The sequence below is a fragment of the Thamnophis sirtalis genome, unplaced genomic scaffold (genome assembly GCF_051295495.1).
Source record: "Thamnophis sirtalis isolate CommonGarterSnake01/CBP01778 unplaced genomic scaffold, rThaSir2_p1.2 scaffold_2, whole genome shotgun sequence".
In the NCBI taxonomy this organism is placed as follows: Eukaryota; Metazoa; Chordata; class Lepidosauria; order Squamata; family Natricidae; genus Thamnophis; species Thamnophis sirtalis.
In genome coordinates, this window is record NW_028261382.1 from 176,474,696 (window position 1) to 176,495,929 (window position 21,234).

Sequence of the window (21,234 nt, forward strand, 5' to 3'; positions counted from 1 at the left end):
TTGTGTTAGATTTCTCTCCTCATGTGTATCACACACACACACACACACACACATACACACAATTAAGATTTCAGTCTCTGCATAATAAACAGAGATTGATACCTAAGCTCAGCATTTTAGCATTCCACTCAAATGCTAAAAATTAACACATAAGAAATTATTGGATGAAATGTTTTTTCTTATCAAAGTAGGGTTTCTAAAACATTCACGAGAGTTTAAATGCAGGCAAGTATGCCCCATCTACATGAATGTGATGAAGTAACATATTATGGAGGCAAATTCATGCAGAGGATAATACTGGAATATCACTGTCCGGTTAATAGGAGTCTTCTCTTTCCTCCCCTCCAAAGACAGAGGGGAGTAATTTGAATGATTGAAGAAATTGCAGTTTGGCATACATATACCTCCATGTGGAGAGACTGCATCGATGATTTAAGTCAGTGTTTCTCAACCTTGGCAACTTGAAGATGTCCGGACTTCAACTCCCAGAATTCCCCAGCCAGCATTCGCTGGCTGGGGAACTCTGGGAGTTGAAGTCCAGACATCTTCAAGTTGGCAAGGTTGAGAAACACTGATTTAAGTAACGTCTTGGAGAAGAAAGATGCAGATGAGGCCTCCCTCTGTGCAGTGGCTGTTCCTGCTGAGTAGGTAAACGTTTGACCCCCCAGCTGCAAAACCGAAACTCACCACATTCCAAACCAAGAAATTTCAGTGCCATTATTAGTGCAATCAATAGAAATTGATTTTGATTTGGATGTTCTGTGCATCTGTCAAATCTATGCAGAAGAGAGTCTCAGATCGTCACTGCTGATCAGATACCATCAGTGATTTTGATGGTATCCAGCCGAGTTATCTCTTTTGCAAAGAGAAGTAAGCTTCTAAACAAATTTGCATGAAATGTTTTTTGCCTTGTTCTAATGGCCTTCTAAGGTAAAGTTAATTTACAAAACTGATCTTGATAATATGACTGGATATAATTTGTTAGAGGCTGTTGTGATGGCCTTGCATTAATGCCATAATGCAGCACATTTTAATGAGTTTTCACACTCTTAACTGATAGCACTTTTATAATTCTTACAAATTAAATTATTGCAGTTAATGACCCATTTCTTTTTAGGTCAGCTATCTACAGCATTTTACTCCTGGAATACATCCAGCCATTGGTGATTTAGAACAGTATCCACATTAAAAATATTGCAATTATTTAATGAAAAGATAATGATAATGCAAAGGTCGTTAGTGGTATTTGAGTTTACTTGTTTTTAGTCCTCCCCCCCCCATTGAAATGTGCTTTCCCCAAACAAATGAGATCTTGGGTACCTCAGATACAGGTAACCAGTTTCTTAAGCCTTAAGGTTAAAGGGAAAGAAATACTTAATGATCTTTGAACTTAGTTGACATCACTTTAGACCTTCATGATTGAGATATTGGTGATAAATATTAGCAAATGTTCTCCTGCAGAACCTATGTAAATACATATAGTCCTCAACCACAACTGAGCCCAAAATTTCTGTTGTTTGTTGTCAGGTTTGCCCCATTTTATGACTTTTCTTGCCTCAGTTGTTAAATGAACCAACGAAACCAAACAAACATTTGCATTTGCAAGCTGTGCAATTCTACATTATCTACATACAGTAGATAATATTGAATAATTGTAGTAAAGTGGTTATAATTCTGAATTAAGACTAGGGAACCATGGCTGCCAAGGTAATTAAATTGGCCAAGAGAAAGAGAAGAATCAGGTATATTGTTTAGTGTTCCTTGGGAAAGAATCAGAATATAAATTATTATTATTATTATTTATTAGATTTATAGGCCGTCCAATCCAGGAGGACTCCGGGCGGCTTACAAAGAAGAAGAAAAAAGAAGAGCAAAATAAAAAATTAGTTAAAAAATTTCCAACACGCATTCGTTCTAATCGGGGCTGGACCTTAACAATAAGGTCAACAGCCCCAGGCCTGCCGGAACAGCCAGATTTTAACAGCTTTTCTAAAGGCCATGAGAGTGGGTAGGGTCTGGACCTCTGGGGGTAGCTGATTCCACAGGGTCGGAGCAGCCATAGAGAAGGCTCTCCTCCGGGGAGCCGCCAGCCGACACTCTCCGGCTGACGGCATCCTAAGGAGGCCCACCCTGTGGGATTATATCGGCCGTTGGGAGGTGTGTGGCAGTAGGCGGTCTCGCAGATACGCTGGTCCTGAGCCATGTAGGGCTTTAAAGGTAATAACCAACACCTTAAATATCAAACATCTTTGAAATCTGACCAATCCTTTGGGAAATTTTGAAAGCTTGAATTGTACAATTTAGTAGGGTTCCGTCAATCAAGAGACTGTCAGGTCCGTGGAAAAGATAGGTAACCGTTACATAATAAATTATGTAGAAATGTCATTAGCTGTAAAATAAAAAAAACCCAGGCCTAATTTGGACAAGTCACACAAATCAGCCTCCTTTGATTCTGCTCATTTCCTGCCTGCTGCATGTTTGATAGTTTGGTACCTTGATATTCTTAAGACATGAAATTCTGAGAAAATAGATGAAAAGAGAACTACGTTGTACCTCAGAACACATCTACATACATTCTTCGAAGCTTTATTGAACTGTGGATTATTGTCCTTTTCTGACACACTGTTTATTTTTTCCCCCTCAGGCTTTTTCTCATTGTTCTCGTGATTTCAGACATTATGGCTTTGGTAAGCTACTATTGGACATTTTGTACAAATAAGATCAAAAAACCCCAAAGAGCTTTGCTAATTCAATCACGGGGCATCTGAATTAGCCTCAGACTTCAAAGTTCCTTGAATTAGGTCAGTGAGTTGACTTTGAAACCCCGCATAAATTGCAGAAAGGCCCTCTCTCTACGCTATAATTCTTTGAAATAATTTAATGAATGATCAAAAAAAATTGTAAGTCTGTATTATCACTTCGATTCTCTTATGGGGCCATTAAGTTAGCTACTACTAAGTTTCCATCTACTTCATACAGAATTTTAAAGTCTGAGCCAAAGAAAATATCAGATGCACCTGCTTTAATTTTTTTAATCTTTTCTGCCATACTTTCAGAATAAAAAAAAAAGAGTCTCCTTTAATTTTTTTCAAAGGAAAGACCAAATTATCAAGTAATGTGTAATGAGAAATACCACCCAGAACGGGTTGAATAAGCCTATCTTTGTGTATAGTGGGAGATTTGGCTGGGTGGATCAGGATTCATCAAATAGATTAAACAATTATAATAAACATAGCATTTAAAAAAAATTAAAAACTATGCTCGCTCTAAAGTATATACAATGCCTGTAGTGTGTGCACATATCATCACAATTCGGCTAGAAGGGATGTGTCTTTGGAACAGTAATGGAAGAGGTTTATGATTTCAAATCTATGTTCCCTTATTCCTCCCGGTGGAATTGGTTAAATAAGACACACACCAGCTTTTGTTCTATCACATTAAATTGTTTTGATTGAACTGGTCCAGGAAATCTCACAAATAGGAGGAAATATTTGCAAATCCCTGCCTATTGTTGAGTCCAAAATAAAGGCGAAAACTTCTTAAGTTGAGCTTAACTCTTGGCGACAACATTTGTGTAGTTTACTTGGCAGTAACATAGAAGGGTCTTGCCATTCCCCCCCCCTCTCTCTCTCTCTCTTTCTCTCTCTCTCCCCTCCTTCCCTCTCCCTCCCCTCCCTCCCCCTCACTCTCTTTCTCCCGCCTCTCAGATTTTTCAAATTTCTCAATATATTGTACAGATGTGGGGTTTCCTGGTGTTACCCCACCCAATATTAACCTGTTCTGATCTTACTTTATTCTGGGAGCAACTATGATTGACTAAGTGTTCCCGCCTAATCTGTAGAATCCTCTTAAATGCCATCTTCTAAGTTTTACTTGTCAGCATTTTAAATTGGATAAACGTGTGATAGCCCTGTAGCAGTAGAGCTAGACAACTGCCTTAAACTGAATCAGAACTTTCTGTCCATCTGGCCAAATGGCGAAATAAATTAATAGGATTCTTTTTATCTGCTGACGTTGAAGAGGAGACGGCTTTGCCATATTCAAGAGATGGGGAAAATTCCGCTGATTTTTTAGACAATAAACTCTAATCGCTATCTCTGTGGCTTCTTCAGCGTGCCTGCTTTTCAGTAATGGTATCATTTAGGTTGATCATTAATGCGGCTATAGGGAATTAGAGCTGAAAGAGAAACGACCAGCCAAAGACCATTTAAGGAGGCTGAAGCAGATGTTGAGCGAAGCAGGATTGTTCCAGTAAGAATCATCCCATCTCTGCAAGCAGTAGCCAGCAAAATAAGAGAGGGAAAGCCAGGCATTTTTTATTTATTTATTTATTTAGCATTTATAGGCCGCCCTTTTCCCTGAGGGGACTCAGGGCGGCTTACAATAGTAAGGGAAGGGGAGTGAAAGACAAATTACAGAAAAAAAAAAATGTGAGATAACTAAAAAGTACTAAAACACAACATTCACTCAGCATTCGGGAGGGGCAATAAACTTTATCCCCAGGCCTGACGGGCTAGCCAGATCTTGAGTGCTGTACGGAAGGCCTGGACTGTGGTCAGGGTACGAATCTCCACGGGGAGATTGTTCCATAGCGTTGGAGCAGCAACTGAGAAGGCTCTCCTCCGAGTGGTCGCCAGTCGGCACTGACTGGCGGATGGAATACGGAGGAGGCCCGCTCTATGCGATCTGATGGGACGCAGGGAGGTTATTGGCAGAAGGCGGTCTCCCAAATAGCCAGATCCACTACCATGGATGATTACGCTTTGGGTCGTTTTTAGCAAACACGGTAAAGAAAATGCAGGTTGGTTGCGGAAATACCTGCCTGGACTCAAGGAGTTCATAACCAAATACAAAATTCACAGTAATTTATCCAGTTTCCTTTTGGGGATGGGAGTGTTGTGTTGTTAAAATCACTCTTGACTTGCAATTGCAATTGCCTTGACTGGTTCTGCAGGTTTTTTTTGGACAAGATTTCAGTAATACTTGTCCTTGCCTTTTTCCCAGGGGTAAGAGAGAATGACTGGCCTAAAATCACCCATTTGGCTTTGTGCCTAAAGCAGAACTAGAACTCACAGCCTTTAACCACTACACCAGATTGTTACGCATTAACTTTCTTAGTCACTTGTTATCTGGCATACAGTATGTACTTGTTTTTATTTACTGTAAATATCCTCTTTTGAAGACTGGTCTTCCTTTTTTTTTTTTTAACAGATGGGTTTATATGTCCTGAACAATTCAAATATACATATCAGTTTTGTCACTTTTATTGGGCAATGTACATGTACTGAATATAGTTTTTTTTTTCCCCCCTAGCACTTCTTCTTTCTGGTTAAAGATTATGGAAGCTGGCTGGACATTGGAACCAGGTACAGATCATTGGTTAGCTCTTCCTGAGACTTCTTCTTCCACCCTAACGTTACAAATATGTGCGGTTTACCAGTCCAACAGTTTGACCAAGAATGTTGCGTAAAAGGTGGTTCTGCAAAATGCTGCTGCTTGTTCTGGTTAAAGAAAATGGATTCATGACTTTCTAATTTCTTACCTGTTTTATTTTTTTTTCCCTTTAGTGTGTTTGTGTGTGTGTGTGTGTGTGTGTGTGTGTGTGTGTTTGCCTTGTTAAGTTGGGTAATAGCATGTTCCTTGGGCAGCAATTCTCAAACTGTGAGACCTGATCTGTGTAAAAGAAAGAAGATCCAACATTGACAATAGGGGGAAATAATAAGTGAGCCACGTGACTTGCAAAAACATATGTAATTCTAAGAAAGAGGAAAGCATGATAAATTTAAAGTGACCCTGATTTTATTTGCATAAGAGAAGGCAAAGAGAAGCTTGCAAGATTGATATCACCTCTTTGAGGTGGGCCAGGTCAAGAAACAGGTACGGCAGGGATTCCAAAAATGTTCTTTATTGTTCTAGGGTAGCACAAAGGAAACTTGAAAGCCTGTATAATTGATACCCTTAATTTATTTCTGTCTTCACTGCTGTCACCCTTTCCTTTTCCTTCTAGATTATTTTAAACTTTATTTTGAAGGGTTACATTTAGAGGTGAAGGACATCTTCTTAAAAGACAGATAACCTGCAGTCTTCTTAAAGTGGAACTCTGAAGTATGGGAAGACAGATGTATGTTTGAGGAGTTTCCCTTCTAAAACACGCTCTACCTCTGAAAAATCAGTGCTTTGGCTAATTTAGTCAAGTAATTTACTCTTCTTCCTATCATAAAAGTTACCATATCTTTGTTATTCCTTTGATCATTTTAGAATCATGTAGTAAATCACTTGGGTGAATAAGTAACCACGGATTGAACAGCAAGTAGAACATTTCTTCACATTCAAGACTTTAGAAAGAATTTGGTTCAATTTGATACATATCCAAAACAAGAGCTGCTTTGGTTTCACTGCTACACCTGTAATAAACGTCCATCTTACTTTAAGTTTTACATAATTAGTGCAGTATCTATGTCCTTGCAGTCTTTATCTCTAAAATACAGCATTTTCCTAGTTTTCTTGCATCTGAAATGCGTTTATGCTTTTTATTTTACTAAATTATTCTGGCACACACTGTGCAGAGGACCTATGGCTCTTCCTCTAGAAAACCGGCCTCTGAATTGTTGATGAGCATATTTGGAATTTGAGAAGCATGTCCTGGTAATTCTCACCAAGTGGCTTCCTCCCCTTCCCCATGAACTGTTGTCTTGGCCAACCAGCAAACAATTGTGTTTTCAGAAGGTAAACTAATTTTTCTGGAGGTAAACCAATGAGGAAGCTGTCTGTCAGCATTTACCTCACCACTTCCACCTTAAGCTTAAAAATACAGGTTCAGTTTGAAGTTGACAGAGGCATTTTCAAACAAATCACTGGGTATTTTCTAACAATACACAGAAATCGTGGTTCAACGATGGTTTAAATCAGAGGTGTCCCAAGTTTAAGACCAGTGGACTTCAGTTCCCAGAATTCCCCAGACAGCCGTACTTCAGTTGCCAAGGTTGGGCACCCTTGGTTTAAATCATACCTGACAAAAGTCCCTTTTTAATGGGAGTCTTGTGAATTATGAATAGATAATCCCCATTCTTCCTTTGACTCAGAACTGAGGCTAACATCGTTCCCTGGTTTTCTTTATAGAAGGCTATAAAATGAAATGTCATTTACTCTCCTTGTGGATCAAGAGGCCCGACATCGTTTTTAAGATGTCCTGACCCGCTACTTAACTTTCAGCGGCATATGAGCGCGTAGTCTTGGAGGCATAAAATTTAAGCTCTTTATTTAAAACGAAGCGCCCCCAGGTTTGCTTTTGATGCCTGCCTTTCACAATCAGGAGAGGATGGAAAGAATCAGCACGGGAGGCATTTAAAACTTTTAAAAGAAGTTACTTCCGGATGCATCAGCCAACCTCTTCGGATCACAGCTGATGCCCCCCACTGATGTTCCTCCTCTAATCATGACTAAATATGAGCATTTTCCGAATCATGCTGCGTCCTCATCCTGATTGGCAGTTCTCTTTGTAAGCTTTGATTGGCACGTTGAGAATGTCTTGTTCAGACTCTGCTAGGCAATGCTAGCTCAGCGGTAGGACACCTGCTTCTGTGTTCATCCAGACAACCAAGTTTCAGCTCTTCTCTGGAACACAATTCCGTACTATTCCAAATGGTCTCATTTGTTCTGAGGTCCAGGATTTTTATTGCAGCTTAAAGGCAAAGCAACAGAAATAGATTTTAACACATTAAATACCTTTTATATTTGAGAGACCGCCTACTGCCAATTACCTCCACTAGGCCGATACGATCGCATCGATTAGGCCTCCTCCGAATTCCATCTACTAGCCAGTGCAAACTGGCAACTACCCGGAGGAGAGCCTTCTCGGTGGCTGCTCCGACCCTCTGGAACGAACTCCCCGTGGAGATTCGGACCCTCACCACCCTCCAATCCTTCCACGCCGCTTTGAAGATCTGGCTGTCCCGGCTGGCCTGGGGTTAAGATTCCAACCCCACCCGAATTGTGTGACTGTTGTGCTCTCTTTTAATATGTTGTATTGTTTCCATATTGGAATACTGTTTGTCTTTCCCCCCCTCCCTTTTTGAATTGTGAGCCGCCCTGAGTCCCCCCAGGGAAAAGGGCGGCATACAAATAAAGGAAAATAAAATAAAATAAAATAAATTACCTTTAAAGCCCTACATGGCTTAAGGCCAGCATACCTGCGAGACCACCTACTGCCACATTCCTCCCAACGGCCGGTGAGATCCCACAGGGTGGGCCTCCTTCAGATGCCGTCAGCCAGACAATGTCGGCTGGCAGCTCCCCGGAGGAGAGCCTTCTCTGTGGCTGCTCCGACCCTTTGGAATGAGCTACCCCCAGAAATCCAGACTTTACCCACTCTCATGGCCTTCAGAAAAGCTGTAAAACCTGGCTATTCTGACAGGCCTGGGGCTGTTGACCTCATTGTAATGAATGTATGCGTGTTGATTTTAACCTGTTTTTATTTTCATTTTTTATTATTTCTTTTTTTTTTTTTCGTTGTAAGCCGCCTGGAGTCCTCTGGGATTGGGCAGCCTATAAATCGATTAAATAAAATAATAAATAAATAAATAAATGACTTCTAACAGGAAAAGACAGCTATTATCAATCATGTGGCTGGTCAAAAGTCTTCTAGACTGCTAATGCAATTGGTGTCTATAGGTAAGAGTGAAACTTGTTTGTAGTTTACTGGCGTGTCCCCTCTGCACTCATTACCCTCTGTTTCTGTAAAATGTGTTCAGGAAATGCTTAAACAGCACATTAATTAAGTATAAGCTCAGAGTAGTCGCCCCTGGTTTTCCATTCTCTTTAGGTAATTTGATATTCAAACAAGTGTCTACACTTAAGAGTATTCTCTGGATGCAGGATGCGCTTTATATCCATCCTGTACTAACCAGAGAATGTAGCCAAGATTAATTTATGGTTATGTTCTCTAGGTCAGTGTTTCTCAACCTTGGCAACTTGAAGATGTCCAGACTTCAACTCCCAGAATTCCCCAGCCAGCGAATGCTGGGAGTTGAAGTCCAGACATCTTCAAGTTGCCAAGGTTGAGAAACACTGCTCTAGGTAATTGTGATTAGCATGTAACCTGCATTTGGAATAGATGCGATGCTCTAGCTAAACAGTGACATCTGTTTGCCAGTTGCATTGCCCAGGGATTGGAGTCAATGAGAGTGAGCAGGTGCCACCTCCTTGTAAAACATTAGCCTGGCTTAGCATGATATATACGCTGGCTCAATGTTTATTGTTTAAAAATGCACACACATGCATCTCCAACCCGAACCATATTGCATTTTCTAAACACAGTTGCCTTGCCTCAAATTGTTAATGCTTCATTGCTTGAATGTTCAGTCCGATGATTATCCACTTGCAGTCCTTAGGCCATCAGGCAAAGAATCCTAGCTTATGCAGAAAATAAATTAAACGGAAGCGAATAGCTGTTGCTTCTAATCCGTGCTATGCTTGGTCACGGATTTCTGTGATAAACTTCTGCTTAAAGCGTACGACAAACTGCGGTCTCTAATTCTCCATTGGGAAAAATGAGAAGGAATGCAGCCACATTCAAATAAGACATTAAATACTCTTGTTCCTATGGATCATCTTTACTGGGCAGTTGCTGTGTAAAATAGGTATACATTCTTGTGTGTGCGTATATATGTGTTTCATTAGTTCAGACATGGAACAAATACATCAGTTCATTTTAGCCATATATCTATATAACTGTCTATGTCTGTCTGTCTATCCTCTTTCTAAATTGTCAACTCTGACAGGAATTTATACTAAGCTTCCTGCCTTCCTAACTACTTCAGTAATATATATCTTTTAGAATGAAGTTCCCCGTGGCAATTTGTGATCAGCACAGCAAGTTCTGCACTATGCAAATAAATGTCCTTTCCTCATTTCAGCCATTCATTCAGTGGCATCTTACGATGCTTAACTAAATATCATTAAAACTATTGTCTCTGTTCCAAGATTCTTAGTGTCTTAAAAAATGACACAAGTAATGGTGGGTGTTACAGGTAACAGGGGAGAATATGCATTTAATTTAGCTCTTGAAATCAGTTTAGACTTGGTTTTGGTAAGAATATGGAGTCAAAGTCAAAGAATTCACAGAAAAATTGAGAATAATTTAAGTTAAAAGGTGAATCCAGGAAGAAAGGAGAGTGTTGTTTGATTTGCAATTTAGCAAATGGGTGTTAGGTTGATTCTGGACACATTTAAAATCAAAACGTCAAAGAATCTCATTCAAACAATTGTGAATTACTATTATCTACTGATTATGGTGTTTCAATTGTTTGTTTGACATTTAGCCATATCCTACAACAGGTATTTCTCACTGACTGAGTAGATTCTCTAGTAGTTCAATACAAGTTGAACTTCTGACTCTGAACCAACAAAATATGCATTCATGCATTCCTTTTAATTATTCAGAGTAATTAAAATTTCATCTGAGCTTAGGAAGATTAAAACACAAATTGGAATAGTCATCAAATAATCTCTGTATTTTTTTAAACACCAAAAGAGTGGAGACTTATGCTTTATTCCTCACTTGCATAAAGCTTTGGGGGAAGGAAATGAAGACACTAATATAGAATACAGAACTCATAAGGTTCCACAAAGCTCTACATTAAAATGAGAACTAATTCAATAGCACTTTTGCTATCTGTGAAACTACTTGGAAATGAAGAAAAAAAATCAGTTGGATTACAAAGCTAATATTTTCCTCCCAGAGAGATTGTGTTTATTATAAGAATTTTGGACAACTGTGTTGTGTTTGCCAAATTGTTGAAATAGTGGTTTCTACAGTTTGATTATCCTACCTGCCTATTATTGAGTTCTTTAGGCAAACTGGGCAATGCTGTGGGTTGGTTCTCAGAAATGTTAAGGGATGGAGGGCAAACTCTGGGCTGATTTTAAAGTCAAGTGGCCTTTAATTCATTCTTTGACAAAGTGTCTAAATTAATGGGCCAGTGTAATGCTGTGAACATAGGATACCTGGATTTTTAGAATGAAGTTCCCCGTGGCAAACACAACTTGAGAGACCGCCTTCCTCCCACAGACCCGTTAGATCGCACAGGGTCGGCCTCCTCCGGGTTCCGTCCACCAGCCAATGCCACCTGGCTACTACCCGGGGGAGGGCCTTCTCTGTGGCAGCTCTGGCCCTCTGGAACGAACTCCCCGCAGGGATTCGGACCCTCACCTCTCTCCAGGCCTTCCGAAAAGCCGTCAAAACCTGGCTGTGCCGGCAGGCCTGGGGTTGATGAGTTCCCCTCCCCTCTCGACTTGTATGGCTGTGTGACTCTTGTGTATTTTAATTACGTGTATTGTGTTTGTATCCCCTTTCCCCTTTTGAGTTGTTCGCCGCCCTGAGTCCCTCCCGGAGAAGGGTGGCATACAAATAAATTAAATCTGAAATCTGAAATCTTCAGTAAGACAAAGGAGATCATAACCTGTTTCTGAGTAAGTTAGAAAAATGTGTGATCGGCAACACCACCACCAGATGGGTTCGTAAGTGGCTGACAAACCACACTCAGCATGTCCATAATGAAACTGCATCTACATGGAAGGAAGGAAGCAGTGGGGTACGTCAAGGTTCTGTCTTAGACCCAATACTCTTCAATATCTTCATAAGCAATTTAGACGAGGGAAAAGAAGGGGAACTCATCAAATTTTCAGATGACGCCAAGCTGGCAGGAATAGCCAACACCCCAGAAGATTGGCTCAAGATCCAGAAGGATCTCAACAGACTTAGTTACTGGGCCTTATCTAATGAGTTACTGTGAGAAGAATCTTGGAGTCCTAGTAGACAATCACTTAAATATGAGCCAACAGTGTGCTGCAGCTGCCAAAAAAGCCAATGCAATCGTAGGCTGCATTAACAGGGAAAGAATCAAGATTGCGTGAAGTGTTAGTCACACTTTATAATGTCTTGGTAATACCACACTTGGAATATTGCATCCAGTTTTGGTTGCCACAATATAAAAAAAAAGTTGTGAGAAAGAGTGGAGAGAAGAGCAACAAATATGATTAATGGGTTGGAGACTAAAACATATGAAGAATGGTTGCAGGAATTGGGTATATCTAATCTAATGAAAAGAAGGACCAGTGGTGACATGATTATTTATTTATTATCAAAATTTATATGCTGCCCAATCCCGAAGGACTCTGGGTGGCTTACAAAAAGGAGAGAAAAAAGAGGGGGAAAAAAGACAGTTTAAAATCATAAAGCCACATATTTATTTATTTATTAGACTTATATACCGCTTCATAGGGCTTTCAGCCCTCTCTAAGCGGTTTACAAATTTTTTTAGCAAATTGAGTCAGCAACTTGCCCCCACAGTCCGGGTCCTCATTTCACCCACCTCGGAAGGATGGAAGGCTGAGTCGACCTTGAGCCGGTGAGATTTGAACCGCTGAACTGCATATCACAGTCAGCTAAAGTGGCCTGCAGTACTGCATCCTAACCACTGCACCACCTCGGCTCTTACATACATTCATTCTAATCGGGGCTGGACCTCAACAATGAGGTCAACAGCCCCAGGCCTGCCAGAACAGCCAAGTTTTTACAGCTTTCCTGAAGGTCCTGAGAGTGGGCAAGGTCCAAATCTCCGGGGGTAGCTGATTCCAGAGAGTCGGAGCAGCCACAGAGAAGGCTCTCCTCCGGGGGCCCGCCAGTCGACACTGTCTGGCTGACGGCACCCGAAGGAGGCCCAATCTGTGGGATCTTATCGGCCGCTGGGAGGTATGTGGCAGCAGGCGGTCTCGTAGGTACACCGGGCCTAAGCCATGTAGGGCTTTAAAGGTAATAACCAACACCTTGATTTGCATCCGGAGACCAATAGGAAGCCAGTGCAGCTCGCGGAGGACAGGTGTAACGTGGGTGTACCTCGGTGCACCCAATATCGCTTGCGCGGCCGCATTCTGGACTAGCTGCAGTCCCCGAACGCTTTTCAAGGGTAGCCCCATGTAGAGCGTGTTGCAATAATCCAGCCTTGAGGTGAGAAGGGTAACAGTGTTCCAATATTTGAGGGGCTGCCACAAAGAATATATAGTCAGCCCATTTATCAAAGCACCAGAAGGCAGGACAAGAAGCAATGGATGGAAATTAATCAAGGAGACAAGCAACATAGAACTAAGAAATTTCCTGACAGTGGAACCATTAACTAGGAAAGGGTTGCATTCAGAAGTTGTGGGTGGAGGTTTTTAAGACGAGATCCGACAGCCGTTTTTCCAGAATGGTATAGAGGAGTGTTTCTCAACCTTGGCAACTTGAAGATGTCTGGACTTCAACTCCCAGAATTCCCCAGCCAGCGAATGCTGGCTGGGGAATTCTGGGAGTTGAAGTCCAGACATCTTCAAGTTGCCAAGGTTGAGAAACACTGGTATAGGGTTTCTTGCTTGAGCAGAGGATTGGACTAAGAGACCTCCAAGGTTCCTGCCAACTCCATTATTATGTTATATAAACCATGGTTAGCTTTTGGCCCTGATTGAATAATGGATTTTTTTACATTAAGTTTTATGTAACATTTTCTCATTTGTTATTGAAGTTGCCAAGTAAGGTAATTGGCATCAAAATATCCATAGGTCTCTTGGGGAGTGATGGGCAACTTAGTGCTTCTTTTGCACTGCAGGCAGCAAACACATTAAATAAATAAAAAAAATAAACTCTGCATGTAGGACATTTGCAGTTCTATATCCCAGCAACTTGGGTAACCATAATTTTCCAGAGAGTTGTGGGAGCATTTGATGCATTATGATCTAAATGCTCAGAAATCAATCAATCTATGACTGGGATTCTTTCTGCAAATTTCCAGTTAAAATTCCAGTTTGCAATGGATAGATTGCAAGCTGTGCCTTTGAATGTACCTGCCTAAGATCGTATGTGTGTCTAGGTTAACATATGTGTGCATGTGTGCAAACCTTGTTCCCTTAGATTACTTGATTTGTAATCTGCTTCTTTCTAATGCATCATTTTCTCTTCATTGCAGTATTAGCCATTATGTCATTGTGATGTCCTTCACTATTTTCCTGATGCTTTTAAGTGGAGTGGCCCAGCTGCTCACTACAAAGAGACTGGAGCTTTGGGAAGAAACTAAACGCCATTCATTGTGACAAATTACTGAAGGACTCATATTGATAGAATCTTCATTCTTCCAAGAGACAGACAGAATTATGAAATTGGCTTCTAGAGACTCCTGAAGGATTTGATGCTGAAGAAAATGAAGTAACTTGTCATATTTTCTCTATGGAATCAAATTGCGTTCCTTCATTTTCCTTCAAAGAAACTTCCGGTATCAAAAGGTGAACAACTACTATATATAACCTCACTTATTGTTGAGGGTAAATGCTGTGCTTGTGTTTACAGAAGGGACTCAAAAGGATGGTAAGGAAGATGCATTTTGTTTTATTGGCTTCTCTAGAAGACAAGACAATTAGTTTCATGAGCTGCTAACAAGCCAAGCGTTGTGTCTGGTCCCACTCCCAAGCCAAATTTTGGAACAAATAATAGGCAGATAAGTTTTTGCTACGATATATGGCAGACTACTTTTCACTTTGGGAAGTCAAATCAGGTTTAAAGATGTATATATTGGGATGAGATTGAAACTTCCGTAGTACTTTTTAAAATTGAGTGTTTGTGTACAAATGGAATTTCTATTTTAAGATGCAGGCTAATTATATTTGTTTGCTGCTATTGTTTTCCATCTATTTTTATAAAACGTAAAAATAGTTTTCATCCTACACCAATGATGTATTCATGTTTGTCCTATTTTCATCTCAACTGCTTCATTCGCTCAAAGCCACTGTAAGGAATTGTCTTAGCGAATATTGAAAACCAGCTCTACCTGTTCAAACTCTTGCATGTAACCATCAGTCAAACTATACACCTACCAACTAAACCAATTATTTAGAAAACCAGCTGGTTGCTCAAGTTATGTGCTCGAGACTTTGCTGATCAGTGGGGAAAGGAGTTATCTTTAATAACAAATGTTTTCAACAGCAGCTGTTCAGTTAAAACTTATCCTCCGCTCTCATACAAATATTGGTTGGATAAGAGCTGTGCGAGATTGTTTTACAGCACTTGAGCTGAATTTGTTTTCTCTTTTAGTATAGGTTAGCTTTTGCTACTGTGATGCCTTCTTGAATAATTTGAAGCATTGACTGGAAAGTGCTTTCCATGGTCTCAGACGGAGGCCTTGTCACGATCTTTGTCCTGATCCTTTTAATTCAACATGTTCAGCAATTGAATTGAGAGTCTTCTGCAGGGAAAGCGTATCGTATACTATTGAGCTACAATTTGCTCAGTATGGAATCAGCAATTACACATTCAAGCTAAAAACTCCAGGGCAGTATGATACTGCAATGTCGTACATATAGCTCACAAAAGCCATCATTAATCAGACTTCTAATTTGTCAGTGCAAATAATGGTGTCCATGAGAAATGATACTCTGGCGTAGGAGCCTGCCATAATTATAAGGAACTGTAAAAAAAAAAAAAATTCTACAAAACATGCACACCGTGGTAGCTGTCAAAACTGGAACATTTCAGCAACCTGTTCATCCTGAAAATTTCTGTAGCTCTCCAGCCTTTTGGCTCTATGTCAGTAAAACTCTAGAATTCAGCCACCCCAATAGGAATATCCATGTGATGTTAGACAAAAGCATTCATTTGTACTCTTGAAACAATGAAATAATATGCCACAAAAATACTAGAAAAATTCATCTGCCAATAGCTGGTAAAAGTCAAGAAACTTGACCCAAGATTAAAGAATTTTTTTTTTAAGAACTTGTAGAGACATGGATCTGTTGCCTGCTCTCTTCAACTGCCATGCAATCTCAGAAAAGATTATTTCTGTTGAAATAATTGCCATTAAATGCTGTATTTGTCTCGCCGAGTGCCTTTTTTGATTTCAAATTCTTATGTGCACTATACAGCTCTGTTAATCAGTATTGCTGTGTTGGTTAAGACCTGGAGAAGCCTTCCTAATAGAACAAAAAAAAATGTCACTTCAAAAAAGGAAAGAGCGTCACAGCTTTAAAAAAAAAAAAAACCCTGCAAATATATGCCATGTAAATATTATCTTCCAAAATAAATAATTTAGATTTAAAGAAAAGCAAAATATAGAACTAAGCTACGTAGGCACTGTGGAAAATAAAGAACACCCACTCCAAAATAGAAGAAGAAGCTTTGTTGGAGTGATGTGATAAACAAAAGCACATTAATGCAGCTTTCACATATATAAACACATAAGAGTGGAGAAATATCAACTCTGACTTCTTTTTACTCCCACTGTGCGGTAGAAAGGTTCATTTGCTAATTCAATTAGTATTGCTTTGGTTGAGTTACAGTGCCACTGACCTTAGTTGACTTCCTCTGATCATGTTATTAATCCTATTAACGGTGAACACCTTTCAGGGATATTTTATACACCCTTAATGGAAAATCTGAGGAAGGTATTCCTAGACTTTTTCTGGGCGAAAAGTCAGGAGTGTTTGTCCTTGCTATTTGAAATTTCTCTAGTGCTGGAGGGTTACATAATTCTGACAATTTAGCAGTCTTACCTCGAACAATTAATTGCACAGTGAAATGTCCTATTTGCCCCTATCTTTTGAACACACATAAATCCTAGATTCAGTGGTCTTTAATTCCAAGCCTGGGAGAAGGCGAGAAACCAGAGAAGCCGATTCCTTTCTTTACGTTACATCACGAGAAATGAACTAGCCATTCTCCATTGAAATTTGAGACAAGCAGTTTATTTGTGGATATATACATGGTTAATTTCCATCATTTATTACATTCATCCTTGACTAGTAGTTTGGTCAACAGAAGTCCTTGAGCTGTGAGAGGAGGAACTGATGTTGCGATGACACGACATGCGAGCTTGGAGCTCCAAGATCGCAGTTGATATTTCTGCCGCTGGACGGTCCTTTTGGACCTAAACCGTCCCATAGAGATGGTGATAGAGAAGAGTACGTCCTGCTGATCTCAGGGACACTGCAAAGTCCCTGATTGATCCAGGAAAAGCTCTTTTTTCTGACGACAGAAACGCAGCCATTGAAGCTGCTGAAGTTGGGACAGCTCCGGATCAGAAAGAAAGCAGAAAGAGAAAGTGTGTCGAATTGGTGAGGAAATTTTATTATTAGAAAAGAGACTCCCCCCCCCTAAAAAAAAAGCTAAATTAAAATTGAAGACAGAAGAGAGCAAGCAGCGAAATTAAGCCACATTAAACTTAGTGTGTTATTTTTTTTTATTATTTTTATGGATGGATTTTTTTCAAATGTTTCCTATTTTTTAAACTGAATAGATTAGTTTTTCTTCTTCTATTGTTTTATTCTTTTTTATACCTACGGATTTAAAAAAAATTTTTTTTACAATGTTTGATTGGATTGTTTTTTCTCTCCATTTAAGAATCTTTTTTCTTTAAGTTTGGAACATAAAGAAGATATAAAGAGGAATACAAAGAGGGCTGTAACAACAGAGGGAAAAGAAGTAACACTGCCACTTAGAGGCTGGAGGCTTGGAAACATTGTTTTTTCTTTTTTCTCTTTGATCATTTGACACTTCAAGGCTTTTCAGCTTGTTTACTGAGAGTTTACTGAGAGTGATAATAGGAAGAGCACAGGTTGTTTACACAGGTGTTCTTCGGGAGTTTTATCAGCAGCTGGATTAGAGGAGGACAAAGCCTTGACTTGAAAGATTATAATGAACTTGCTTGAAATCTAACAAAAAGCCTTAAATGCTATAGTGGCAGTGTTTACAAGTTGGAAGAATGGCGCAACAGGAAAAAGAAATTTTAACATTGCAAATGATTATGTTTGAAATTTAAAAATTATTAGTAGCAACAGAGAAAATTGAGGTGAGATTGGAGAAAATAGAACACAAAACAGAAACATTTGATGGAAAAATTGAGGATGTTTATCAAATGAAGAAAGTGGAGGACAGAGTTCTAAAAATTGAAGAAAAAAATAATCAAAGAGATAAGAAAATTGTGGATACTGACAGCAAACTGAGTGTGGTTGGAAATGGCAAGAGTGAGATATGGAAAGGGGAGATAGAAGGACTGGAACTCTACCCCAGATTTCAAAGTATAGAAGAAGAAAAGAGAAAAATTGACAGAAGCACCAGTGATAACCAAAGACAAGCTGATGGAAAGAGCAGATGGAGGGTTTCAAGTTTTCATAAGATACGAAATGAACAACAAGTTGCGAAGAGAAGTCCATACAAGACTTACCAAGAAAGTAATCAGAATATTAATGTTACAAATGGCAAGAGCCATAAGACTGCACTGTTACTGGAAAGATACAGGCTGCTGTAATGAAAATGTATAATAAAAATTAAGTTAAACTTAGTTAAATTTAGAGTATTATGTATAAAATGAAGTGATAATAGTTATAGTCAAATAAATGATTAATAATGATAACAATGCACACACACACACACACACACACACACATATATTAGTTTGATAATATGAAATTTTATATAAACTACAAATGGAGACTATGAGAGGAGGTTTAAAAGCTTTATTATTAAATATAACCAATTTTTATTTAGAACATGTTATAAAGATGTAGAGTTATTGGATGATTTTAAGAGGATCTAATGGAATGCCATTATATAGTTTTTGCTTTAAATTTAGAATATTTCATATAAAAGGATGTAAAAACACTCATAGTCAAATGAAGGTTGAGGTATAATAATAGTAACACATATAAATATATTTGATTTAAAAATATGCGATTTGATATGAATTGTAAGTGATGACTATGGAAGGGGTGCATAGAAATTTCGTAACCAACTGACACACTTTCTATAATTTGTAATGGAAGATGGTTTTAATGTTTTTTGTTTTTTGTTCTGTCCGTTTGTGCTTGTTTGAAAGTAAGAATTAAAAAAAAGAAGTCCTTGAGCTGTTTAAAAGGACATTAGTTGAATGTTTTCTAAATTGTCAGCAGTAGAATACCCAAGTAATATAGCCTAGAGCACAAACTCAGTGTATGTGGAATTCTGGCAATGGCAATTGAGTTTGATTGTTTCCTCCTGCTGAACTGAGAATCTACCTAGGACATAACCACTACCCTTCACTTGATGTATCCTTTAAAAAAAAACCATGATGATTAGCAACCCACATGTCAGCAAAGTCACCCCAAAGTTATTGAACTTATTGGGGCAATCTTGATAAGCCTTTGAGGTTATTTGCAGCAATGGTGGTCAGTATAACATCACCTTTCCTTGTTTTTCCATTGCTTTTTGTTGTGCATAAATCACTAATTAGGGTGATTGGGATAATTTAGCATATTTCTCAAGGTTTTTTTTCTTTCAGTTATTTAAAATTATATGGCAATAGTCTTTTGTACTGTGTCTAGTGTTGTGGAAATGCTCTGAAATAATTGTGTATTATTTATTTTCTATTGTTTATCATGCACCCCGGTCTCTTAGGACGCTGGATTGCATTCAGCAAAGAAATAAAAACGCACAGCCAGGCAGCACACCTTCGCCCTCAGGCTCTTGAAAGCTGCAATTTAACAGGTTACTTACAAATTAGCTGCACTGCTGCTCCACTGATTATCTATAATTGCCTTATTCCAAAACAAAAGTTCTCAAGTGGTCACAATTCCCCAAGAAGGTAATTGGGAAAGAGTGTGTTATTGCTAGAGTATATCTTATAATATGTGCAGCCATTCTGTGTCTTGACCCAGCATCAGATATTATCAGATGCACATGTCAAACCCTTTGAAGCTGCCTCATTGTAATTGTGAAATTTGTATATTCTACCCTTCCATTTAATTAATTTCGTTTAAAAAATGAAATTACTCTGGTTTCAGAGTTGCTTTTATTTCAACGCCTCTGGTAATTCGTTTTAAGATGCCTGTTTGGGAGATCAGGCTGTGTAACAAACAAACAGAATGAATGATCTCCATAGGAAGTCCACGTTGCTACCTGCAATTGAATTATTGGCGGCTTCAGAGCCATCATTAGTTTCAGTTTATTGTATTTATATGCCGCCCTTTTCCCCCGAAGGGGACTCAGGGCGGCTCACAACTCAAACCAGGGAAGGGGGATACAGACAAAAAGTTTAAAAAACAAAGCATAACAATGCATAATTTAAAACACAACAACCATACCATTCGAGGAGGGGGGCAAAAGCTCTTTAGCCCCAGGCCTGTCGGAACAGCCAGGTTTTAAGGGCTTTGCGGAAGGCCTGGAGGGTGGTGAGGGTTCGAATCTCCACGGGGAGTTTGTTCCAAAGGGTCGGAGCAGCCACAGAGAAGGCTCTCCTCCGGGTAGTCGCCAGTCGACACTGGCCGGCGGATGGAATTCGGAGGAGGCCTAATCTGTGGGATCTAATCGGTCTAATGGAGGTAATTATTCTTCTGGTTACATCAGGATATGGTGGTATCGCATACCTAGATACTTTGGTTCTAGATGCTAAGAAATGGATCTTCTACCTACCGAGTTCTGGATCTATCTTGACTCTCGTATTAGTTAATATCTATATGATGTGGGAGAAAGTCATTAGGAGATCGGAATTGGAGCACTATTCAGGACATCCTCGATGGCATATAATTGTTTCATCTCCACCAGGAAGTTTGTGAAAGTGACTCTTGTGATTTGGATGAAAGGAAGGATAAATGGCAGCTTAATTCAGAAGAAAGTACAGTAGTTATTCATGCTGCTTGAGGGCAAAAACGGGGCACGGGGGCCTCCACACGCCTCCTGTGCCCCGTTTTGGTCGGCAGGATACTGCAGGAAGTGTCCTCCCCGTTCCCACTCCCTGTCCCCCTGCTGGCCTGAGAATGAGAACTACAGTGCTGATCCAGCCCTCAAAGAAATCCAGTTTGATACCCCTGCTCTAGATCAGTGTTTCTCAACCTTGGCAACTTGAAGATGTCCGGACTTCAACTCCCAGAATTCCCCAGCCAGCGAATGCTGGCTGGGGAATTCTGGGAGTTGAAGTCCGGACATCTTCAAGTTGCCAAGGTTGAGAAACACTGCTCTAGATATATTACAATCCCTACATACAGATAGACCTCAACTTATGACCACAATTGAGTCCAAAATTTCCATTGCTAAGCAAGACAGATGTTAAGTGAGTTGTGTTCCATTTTACAACCTTCTTGCCACTGTTGTTAAAAGAAACCTTCCTGGTTGCTAAGTGTATTGTGAGATTGTTAAGTGAATCTGGCTTTCCCCATTGAAGCCAGGTGAGAAGGCCACAAATGTCG

General features: G+C 39.6%; 1 protein-coding gene across 1 annotated transcript in view; it reads left to right on the forward strand.

Moving 5' to 3' along the window:
• PIGN (phosphatidylinositol glycan anchor biosynthesis class N) overlaps nt 1-19,497 on the forward strand; it is a 64,352-nt gene extending 44,855 nt beyond the window's left edge. Inside the window, exons 27-29 of the mRNA XM_087707576.1 lie at nt 2,645-2,687; nt 5,314-5,366; nt 13,998-19,497. Of these exons, the coding sequence (XP_087563702.1) occupies nt 2,645-2,687; nt 5,314-5,366; nt 13,998-14,121 (220 nt within the window). The 3' untranslated portion in view covers nt 14,122-19,497. The remainder of the gene's footprint in view (nt 1-2,644; nt 2,688-5,313; nt 5,367-13,997) is intronic.
• The last annotated feature ends 1,737 nt before the right edge of the window (nt 19,498-21,234 follow it).